The following is a 10463-nucleotide window of genomic DNA, read 5'->3' on the forward strand; positions in this document are numbered from 1 at the left end:
TGCATTTAAAAAAAGTTTATTGTAAAAAGTAAGTCCCCTTCACACTCCAAATTCAAATAGACTATATAGAAAATACAATAAGGACCATTAATCAACACCCTCGTGACAGCATTATTAGACTCTACAAAATGGAAGTACAATTGTACTTAAAAGTTTTGAGAAACTGGCAGCTCAGGCAGAGTTTCTTCCCACGACCAGTTTCTGAACAAGATACAACATATTGGCATCGTGACACTCCCACCCCATCCCACATGCTATGCAAAATAGTCTTATTTGTGTGCCATACGCTTTACAAGCTATATCAGTGCTCTGTAGGTGTAGTGAGGAGGTGGAAGGGCAATTATCCTAGCAACCGTCCACTGGGTCAGGTTTGTCAATCTGGCACACACACTTCTGACAACCAGGCAGCTGTCATCTGGGCAAAGAGAAATCAGCTGCCTTTTTCTGGTCTTCTCCCAGAAAGTGGGAAGAGATAGCAAGGAGAAGCAATGGGAAGTTTGGATTCAAACTCTTCATGCTCTCTCTGCAATGTATGGCTTCATAAACTGTGACTTGCAGTCACCATCCCCTGATCCCCACCTCTAAGCAAAAAGCCACATTGGTAAAATCAGAGTCAAACACTCTATGAGCTGGATTAAGTAGCTCAAACATATTTACTTACACTCACACACACACTCAGTATTTGTCATAAAGCTGGTATATAAATAAGAAAAAGCTCAATATTTTATTATTAAAAATAAGCCTGCCCTTTAAATTGTACAAAAACCAATGCAAAGTCTGGGGGGAAATCTCCTGAATGTGGTGAGCTTGAAGAAAGAGAGAGAGAGAGAGAGAGAGAGAGAGAGAGAGAGAGAGAGATATGGAGTATGTCAGGAGCACTTCCAAACGCAAACAGCAAGACTGCCTCCAAAGAACATGTACAGCAGATTCTTCACCTCATGGGTGATCTCGAAACCAAAGCCCTCCCCAATCACGACATGCCAGGAGGAGCCAAACTTCTTGTCCATTGTCTCTTTGATCATCTTGGCAGCACTCTGAAGGGAAGAAACAAGAGATTCAACAAGGAAAGGAATAGGAGCCAAAGGGAGCAAGTTAGAAAGAGAGAAAAATGAATTCTTTCCCATATGCCGCTGAAGCTCATCAACTGTTTATATATACAGTGAGGGGGGGAAATATTTGATCCCCTGCTAAATTTGCCCATTTGCCCTGTGACGAAGAAATGACCAGCCCATAATTTTAATGGTAGGTTTATTGTAGCTGTGAGAGACAGAATAACAACAGGAAAACCCCCAGAAACCCAGAAGACAAAAGTCAGAGATTGATGTGCATTATAACGAGTGAAATAAGTTTTTGATCCCTTTGCAAAAGATGACTTAGTACTTGGTGGCAAAACCCTTGTTGGCAATTACAGGGGTCAGACGTTTCTTCTAGGTGGCCACCAGGTTTGCACACATCTCAGGAGGTATTTTGTCCCACTCCTCTTTGCAGATCCTCTCCAAGTCAGCAAGATATTGAGGCTGATGTGTAGCTACTTGAACCTTCAGCTCTCTCCACAGATTTTCAATGGGATTAAGGTCTGGAGACTGGCTAGGCCACTCCAGGACCTTAATGTGCTTCTTCTTGAGTTACTCCTTTGTTGCCTTGGCCATGTGTTTTGGGTCATTGTCATGCTGGAATACCCATCCTCAACCTATTTTCAATGCCCTGGCTGAGGGAAGGAAGTGCTCACCCAAGATTTGACGATACATGGTCCCGTCCATCGTCCTTTCGATGCGGTGAAGGTGTCCTGTCCCCTTAGCAGAAAAACACTCCCAAAGCATATTCTGTCCCCCATGTTTGACAGTGGGGATGGTGTTCTTGGGGTCGTAGGCAGCATTCCTGCTCTTCCAAACATGGCGAGTTGATTTCATGCTAAAAAGCTCGATTTTGGTCTCATCTGATCGCAACACTTTCACCCAGTTCTCCTCTGGGTCATTCAGATGTGCATTGGCAAACTGCAGACGAGCCTGTACATGTGCTGTCTTGAGCAAGGGGACTTTGCGGGCTCTGCAAGCTCTCAGTCCTTTACGGTGTGGTGTGTAACAACTGTTTTCATGATGACTATGGTCCCAGTTGCCCTGAGATCATTGACAAGTTTCTCCCGTGTAGTTCTGGGCTGCGACATCATGATTCTCCTGATCACTGCAACTCTGTGAGATGAGATCTTGCATGGAGCCCCAGACTGAAGGAGGTTGACAGTTATTTTGTGTTTCTTCCATTTGCGAATTATTGCACCGTTTTCACCTTCTCAACAAGCTGCTTAGCAATAGTCTTGTAGCCCAATCCAGCCTTGTGCAGGTCTACAGTCTTGTCCCTGACATCTTTGGTCTTGGTCATGGTGGCTACTTTGGAATCTGATGGATTGATTGCTTCTGTTGACAGGGGTCTTTTGTACAGGTACTGTAACGAGCTGGGATTACAGGTAAGACCTCTCCCTTACAGCAGGTGCTTCTAATCTCAGCTCGTTACATACAGTGAAGATACCAGGTAGCCTGACATCTGGCTGGTTGATAGGAGATCAAATACTTATTTCAGTCATTATAATGCACATCAATCTCTGACTTTTGTCTTCTGGGTTTCTGGGGGTTTTCCTGTTGTTATTCTGTCTCTCACAGCTACAATAAACCTACCATTAAAATTATGGGCTGGTCGTTTCTTCGTCACAGGGCAAACGGGCAAATTTAGCAGGGGATCAAATACTTTTTCCTCTCACTGTATACATAAAGAGAGAAACACACAGAGTTTTATCTGCTGTTCTTGGCTTCATTATATAACTGCTTTAAAAACACACTGTTGTCATTATGCATATCAATTACCGTATATGGTCATTTTTGTAAGCTTTGATACATTTATATTTTGGTCTTGAGATGAATTTGTAACTTTTATTGAAGTTATCTTTTTAATTGAAATTAGTTGCTCCACCAATCTAATCATTCATGTGTTTACATGGGTATTTGGGTATTTTGTATTAATATGATTCTGGTATCGTCACTGAATTATTTCTATTTATTGTTGTATTGGCTAATCAAATTTAATTTCAACTGACAGAGAGATCAAACAATTTCCCCCCACAGACATGAGAGCTTAATAGTAATGTGTGGAACGCCCTCCCATCAGATGTCAGAGAGATAATAAACTACCTGACATTTAGAAGACATCTAGAGGCAGCCCTGTTTAGGCAGCCCTGTTTTAATGTGTGACATTTTAATGTATTTTTAATCTTTGTTGGAAGCCGCCCAGAGTGGCTGGGGAAACCCAGTCAGATGGGTCCGGTACAAGTAAATAATGTTGTTGTTGATAATGATGATAATAATGTATCTTCCTTATCAATAAGAAATAAATCAAATAAATCCAAGCACAAAGTTCTCAGAAATGACCAATACCTCATTGTTGGTGGAGTATTTCTCACACGCAGTGACACACAACTCCATGGTCTCTACTCGCATCTCCTCTGGCATGTCTGTGTGCTGGAAGACAATGCAAGGAAGGCCATCAGCCACAAAGCAACCCACACTCCCAAACCCATCTGGGAGCCACCACCTCTTCTTTGTTTCATGCTTGGCTAGGAGTGGGCAAAGGATGGAAAGTGTAGAAGCCAGGCACAGGAATTCAAGGGAAATCCTCTGTGACTGAGAAGTTTATTTAGGCAACTGGAGTACCTCCCATTTTACAGAAATGGCAGTCCTGAAGCAAGACATCTTTCCAAGCTAGATACAGCTCTGAGGTACATTGGTTTTCTGTCCCATTCTCCTCATCCCATCCTTATGGGGGCAGAAGCACGCCAAAGATTTTAAAACCTAGCTGTTTGCATTCAAATACAGATATGAATAACAGTAAGAAAAACCTTGCTAAAATAAGTAAGTTTCCAGTTCTTGCACTTGCCATACACACAGAGACTTTTAAATGCCAAGATCACTTTGCCTTTGGAAGATACAAAATGGTTTCCAATCATTCTGCTTTTCTATTACACAGGCAAATGTCTCAGCAGCATATGCTAGAATTTGCAATACTCCATTCCTAGAGAGATTATAATCCTGCCCATGTTTATTACTTCTGTGCTAAAAATAATGTGGAGGCAGGAAGCGAGAAAGAACATGCTAATTCCACCCCTTCCCCATGCAGCAGGGAGACTTGTTCTGCTTGTGTAGCCTCCCCATGCAATGTAAAACCCAGTATTTCAGAGTCTTAAATAATGGATGGAGCCCGCATAAGTAAAGGAAATGGCAAGAGAGGTCAGAGCTAGGACACTCGTCCTCACTCTTCCTCCTCTTGTGTTCATTTAACACAGAAGTAGTATGTGTATACAGGACTTATACTTCCTCCACATGCCTCAAATGTTCCATCATTTCTTCTTGCTGCCCACTTATTGTCCCATCTTCTATCAAGAACTCCCTCGTAACATCACATGCCTTTCCTCTTTCCCATAGGCATCTGGTTGGCTGCTGCAAGAACAGGTGCCTGGACTAGATGGACTACAGGGCTGATCCAAAAGGCTCTTCTTCTGGTACTCTGTTTACCCTTCCAGTTTTCTTTCATGCCTTCATGCACACCACTTTCTTTTGAGCAATCGTTCAGAAATTGTTGAGCCACTGTAGGCAATGACCACAATGATTTCTGCTTCTTCATGTGTACTTTGTAAAATACTTGATAATAAACTCTTTGGGGAAGAAGCGTGGGATAGAAATTTAATAAAGAAAGAAGATGGTGTTTGCTGAGCAATAGACACACATCCCCATTTTAACAAGATTGCTGGGAGTGCCTTGTGCAACTGTATTTTTATGAGATATACCAATAAAGTGTCTGCTTCACCCCACACCTCGGTACTCCTATTTAAATTAAGTAGCAAAGTAAAATGGAAGCTAATGGCACCAAGCCCCCAGATCTCCTGATCCAAGAACGTATCATACTTCATTATTCCCATTCTTACCCTGATCAGTGGAAAGCTGTGAAGTCTCTTATAGTCCGCCTCCTCTTTTTTCCCCTCCCCAGTGTCTGCCATTGTCTGTCCACTGTGACCCTGGGAAGGGGCAGAGCAGCCTGTAGGGAACCAATCAAGGGCAGACTAGGAAAAGGCTAGGACCTTTTAGAATTCAGTCTCAACAGTTTTGCAAAAGCAGGGTATTCCAATGCTTAAGAGAGAAAGAGAGAGAGAAAATAGTTCAGTTGACGTATCCTCAGCATGAGGATATCATACATCTGAGATCTTTAAGAGTCAAAATAAATAATGAGCCATTCATCTAGTCATGGTTATACATGGCTAGATAATATACATGCATTATGATGCCATAGTTTTAAATGATAGTCTTTTTTGCAACTGTCTGTTGTTATTAGCATAAGAAGTAAAATTGAAATGATAACAATATTAAAATACTGTGAAAATCCCAGCCTGCTTGACTCTGCTACTGCCATTTCAAAATGCCAACTCTATTTTGCAAGCAAAAGCTTACAGAGTAGTAAGTCTTCTTGCTTGCATATTCCTATCTGTCACTAAAGGAACAATGTCCTTTACATCCTGCCTAGTTAACAGCTATTCAATCAAATGTGTCCATAAATACTTTGAGGTACAGTGGTACCTCAGGTTAAGTACTTAATTCGCTCTGGAGGTCCATACTTAACCTGAAACTGTTCTTAACCTGAAGCACCACTTTAGCTAATGGGGCCTCCTGCTGCTGCCGCGCCGCTGGAGCACAATTTCTGTTCTCATCCTGAAGCAAAGTTCTTAACCTGAAGCACTATTTCTGGGTTAGCGGAGTCTGTAACCTGAAGTGTATGTAACCCAAAGCGTATGTAACCCGAGGTACCACTGTATACTGTAATTTAGAAATTATATCCCTCCTGTTCTAACTAAAAAAAAGGCTGACACTTAAAAATGCTTATTTCGTCAACTTTAAGAATAGCAACTTAATCCCACAATAACCTTCTCTGATTAGCTTTGCACAAGCCCTACTTCTTGCCAGTCTCTGGCTTGAAATGGATTGATTAGCTCACAAAGGTGGGGAGACATCTTTCTCCTAACCCTAAAGATTTTTCCCCAGGCTGGAGCTACTCTAGGTTGAGAGATCATGGATTTGGAATCTTTCAAAGGACCTTGGAATAACCCAAGCCAAGCAATGAATAGAGGTATCAGCCTAGGTAAATCCTATATTTTGCCATGTTATGCTATTTTTGCCAGTTTATCATCTATCAAAAGCTACTTTTGTGCTTAATTCCCCCCTAAAAACATACACTCATTTTTTAAAAGATCCACTGAATGCTTGTTTACATGCCTTCTTGGCGGGGGGGGGGGGGGAGTACTGATATGAGAACAGCAGGCCTAAAAACAGCTTTTCTTTGCAGTTGTTGTTTATTTAGGGGGTATCCAATTAGCCCTTATACTTTGGTGACAGTTCTAGAAAAGCAGTCCTTGGGAACAGCTTAAGTAACTAAATGGGCTTGGATTTTATTCCAAGAGATGCAAAGAATCTCTCTGTGAGTGAGTGTAATGGTGGCAGATGTAGGTGCCTTTCTTCCACTGATAGGTGGACATATCTTTGTGCTCTGCTCTCTCTCACTCTCTATCTTGCAGGCAGGTATTTCATGTTATGCAATGCCTCCCACAAGCTGCCATTTTGGGACTGCTGCAAAATTCCAAATGTGCCCACTGGCCCCCAAGCAGGGAGACGTCATAAGTCAGTGGTAAAGCCCATGCTTTGCATATAGAAGGCTCCAAGTTCATACTGCTGCAGCTCCAGTTAAAGGATCAATTAGCAAGAGGCAAGAAAGATCTCCACCTGAATTCTGGAAAACTGCTAATAAAGAAGGCAATACCAGATAGAGAGACTCTTAGCCTGACTCAGTATGTCAGGCTCACATGTTATCGAAATATCAACATCTGTGGCAGCTGCTTATACAGGAAAATATCCAATATTAGTCATACTCAAAGTAGGCCCTTTGAAATCAATGGATGTAAGCAGCTTAGGTATATTGATTTCAGTGTGCTCACTCTGAGTTTCCATAGCTGAGCTGTAAATGAAAAAAGCACATTTTAAAAAATTAACGCCTAATGCCAACTTCCTGGAAGAGAAAAAGTTCGCTGTTCTCAAGAGACTGGCAAACATGAAACATCCATTAGCGCCTGGGCACTTGTGTGAATGACTTTCCTCTTCTATTAGTAATGTTCCCTATCTATGGGTACAGCGATGGGCCAAAGGAAGTAACCCGAACAGGAGACGGTATGTTTAGGTTTGTCTTCTGCCTTCTTCATGGATTCTACTGTTCCTAGTTCTCCCCTACCAGACTTTTTTTTTGCATTTGCATTTGCACAAAACATTGCAAGAAGACCTAAAGTGTTCTAAAGCAGATGAGCTAGACATATGATCTGCAATAGCGGAATATTTGGTGCCTCGTTTCCTCCAGCCTTGACCTCTTACCACGCCAGAGTCCGCCGCCCCGCCAGGCTCCGCGTCAAAACCCAGCCCGCGCCCCGTGAAGATGGTAGCCTGGGATGACCCCCCCCCGCCCCGAGGGGGCCGGACCCCGCGGAGGGGCCTGTGAGGGGCCAGAACCGCCAGACCGAGCGGGCTGGGGGCGCTCCGAGTGGCCCCTGGCCGGCCGGGAGGGAGGTGTGGGGGGGGGCGCTGGGGTCTCCGGGCGGCGGGAGCGCCCAAGGCTCCACTCCGACGGGGCGGAGAGGGGAACGGGGCGCGGGGAGCCCTGCCCGGCTTCTCTCACCTGAGTCACCTCGACCCGGAGCCCCAAATACCAGCCTCCCTGCGGTTGTTAAGGAAAGGAAACGTGCTTGTCTTAGCAACCGACGCCGGAAGTCCCGCCTTCCCCCTTCACCCATAGGGCGAGCCGCGAAGGGCGGAGAACGCCGGGTAGGTTGCGAGCACTTGTCTGTTACGAGAAGGGGCGGGGGGAAAGGTCCTTCAGGATCGGCGGCGGCGGGAGTTGCGGGTGTCTATCAGCTGCCGGGTGCGATTTGGGAAATAAATAAAATGCCTACATGCTGCAAAGCGGCACCAGAGGTTTTGCAGCTGTGATCGTGTTGTAGGAAGGAAGATGTTATGTGTCCAGGCAGTTAAAGGAGCTCTGGCCCCGAAGGCACAGCCCAAAGCACCAGGCAGTCTCCTGCTTCTCTCCCCGTCACATAGGGAGGGAAGTATCCGAGCAGGCGGATGCCAGGGAACTTTTTTTTTTAACCTACCCCTGTGTAGACCCTGAATTCTATACAGTATTTATTAAAAAATAAAATGAACGGTTGTGAATAATTCAAATAAAAATACTAAGGGGGCGTGGGGGTTGGGAGAAGAAAGGAAAGCTGGGGGAAATGGGTCACGGCAAGGTGGTCAGAAAAAAATCTGGATTTGCTGGTACATCTCTGCATAGTTCTCAGCATGGCTGTCAACTTTCAGATTTGAAAATAAGTGATCAGCAGCCTCGAAAATAAGGGATCAGCAGCCTCACCTGTCCCGGGGACAGGCTACAGGATATCTAACAATCCGGGATAGCAGCGAGAAATGGCGCTGGAATAAGGGAATTTCCCGCAAAAAAAGGGAAAGTTGACAGCTATGGTTCTCAATAGAAGTGCCTATGATTTCTGACTCCCAATTGTTTCATGAGAGCAACCACGAAATGCCCTCAATTATACCGCTGGAATGAGAGCTTTGGAAACGGGGAGTGGGATTTCATTGAATCCTGGAGGTTCTAGTAACGAAACTTTGATCCCACAAGCCTGTTACAATAAGAAAGAACATTAATTTCACTCATGGAGAAACAACGGCCCTATCTGAAAAAAGAGAACAGTTGCAAAGAGAGGCGTGGATGAAGAAAGGGGAATGCTACTCATCATCTTAAATGACTGGGTGAACTGGCATTGCAGCGAGAGAGAGAAAGAGTGCAGAAGGAGGCTGCAGTTGGAGCCATCCTCCCCTAGTCTCAGTCTGAGCAGGACTGACACTAGACACTAGAGTTTAGGCAAAGTGGGGCAGTGTTATGAAAGAGCAGCCAGTTTGGGAGGAGAGGGGCTGGTGGTAGGATTGCCATATTTTGAAGAGCAAAAAAGAGGACACATTTGCACGATGCTTTTGAATTATGGTGCTGGAGGAGACTCTTGAGGGTCCCATGGACTGCAAGAAAATCAAACCTATCCATTCTTAAGGAAATCAGCCCTGAGTGCTCACTGGAAGGACAAATCCTGAAGCTGAGACTCCAATACCTTGGCCACCTCATGAGAAGAGAAGACTCCCTGGAAAAGACCCTGATGTTGGGAAAGATGGAGGGCACAAGGAGACGGGGATGACAGAGGACGAGATGGTTGAAGCTACCAGCATGAGTTTGACCAAACTGTGGGAGGCAGTGGAAGACAGGAGTGCTGGCGTGCTCTGGTCCATGGGGTCACGAAGAGTCGGACACGACTAAATGACTAAACAACAATAACAACAACTTTTAACTATTGATCGCTATGACGACTCTACCCGTGAAAAAGAGGGTGTATCCTGGAAAAAGAGGACATATTGCAACCCTACTAGGATGTTCTGCTTCAGGTGTCAAAATAACTTAATTGTCCTCAGGCACCAGGCACTTTGGTTTGATGTGGGGCAGAGGCACCATTTTCTCCTCTGCCTCAGGGAGCAAAATGTCTTGGGCCAGCCCTGAGTCTGAGAGTCCTGACCCAAAAATGATGGTTTTAAACCTCATGCCAATTTGGCCTCATTGGGCTGTAATACGTGGCTGGTGGACTGCAGCTACTACATGTTAGGCAAACCAGACTGACAGAAATGCTAGTCAATCCAAGTGTATTGTGTATTGGCAACCTATCTGTTTGGCTATTCACAATTTCAGTTCTCTGCTAACCTTAAGTCTTATTTATAGTGGCTGATGTTTCTGCTTTTTTCCATTTGCTAAATTACACATTCTTTCTGGATCCCAGGACCTCTTGAACCATGCCCTATTTCTTGGCTTCCGTTGCAGCTTCCTTTTTTGGTCGAGATTCTATGTGCTCTTGGTTTGCATCCCTAAATAGCTCCTATGTGGAATTTTAAAGTTTTTAATTTCCTCTCCTTACCTTTTGTCTCCACCATCTCATTTCCTCACCACCACCCCCATATGTCATCATAGCAGAAAGGCTGTTAATATATTTTTTTCATTGTTCAGCAATCTGTTGTTGTTCTTTGTGTGAAATGTACCACACTGGTCCATATTTATAGTTTTCTTTTCAGCTATGCCATTTTTATTAAATACTTTTGAAATCATTTATTTTTCTGAGGAAAATGTTTCTTTGATCTCAGTCAACCCTTCCTCCCTTTCCTCAGTATTTTCACTCTGCTGTAAAAAACCAAAAAAACCCCACACACATTTATCTATGGTTCTGTTCATTCTCCTATTTACTTACCACATTTCCTGTGCTAGATTTTTAGTCTGTGTCACACATTATCTGAAATGCA

At 44.0% G+C, this 10463-nt stretch overlaps 1 protein-coding gene across 2 annotated transcripts; it reads right to left on the minus strand.

Moving 5' to 3' along the window:
- Positions 1-7872, minus strand: DNAL4 (dynein axonemal light chain 4). Of its 2 annotated transcripts, none has more exons than XM_081879366.1 (4): positions 7750-7872; positions 4967-5168; positions 3423-3506; positions 1-1034 (listed from the first exon to the last, which is right to left on the minus strand). In XM_081879366.1, the coding sequence occupies exons 2-4, from the start codon at positions 5036-5038 to the stop codon at positions 870-872; spliced, it is 321 nt and encodes a 106-aa protein (XP_081735492.1). In that variant the 5' UTR covers positions 5039-5168; positions 7750-7872; the 3' UTR covers positions 1-869. The 2 variants fall into 2 exon arrangements, with proteins under 2 accessions (XP_081735492.1, XP_081735493.1); XM_081879367.1 differs by lacking the exon at positions 7750-7872 and adding an exon at positions 7449-7544.
- Between the last annotated feature and the right edge of the window lie 2591 nt (positions 7873-10463).

This window comes from Podarcis erhardii (assembly GCF_964252035.2).
Source record: "Podarcis erhardii genome assembly, chromosome: 10".
NCBI classification, from domain to species: domain Eukaryota; kingdom Metazoa; phylum Chordata; class Lepidosauria; order Squamata; family Lacertidae; genus Podarcis; species Podarcis erhardii.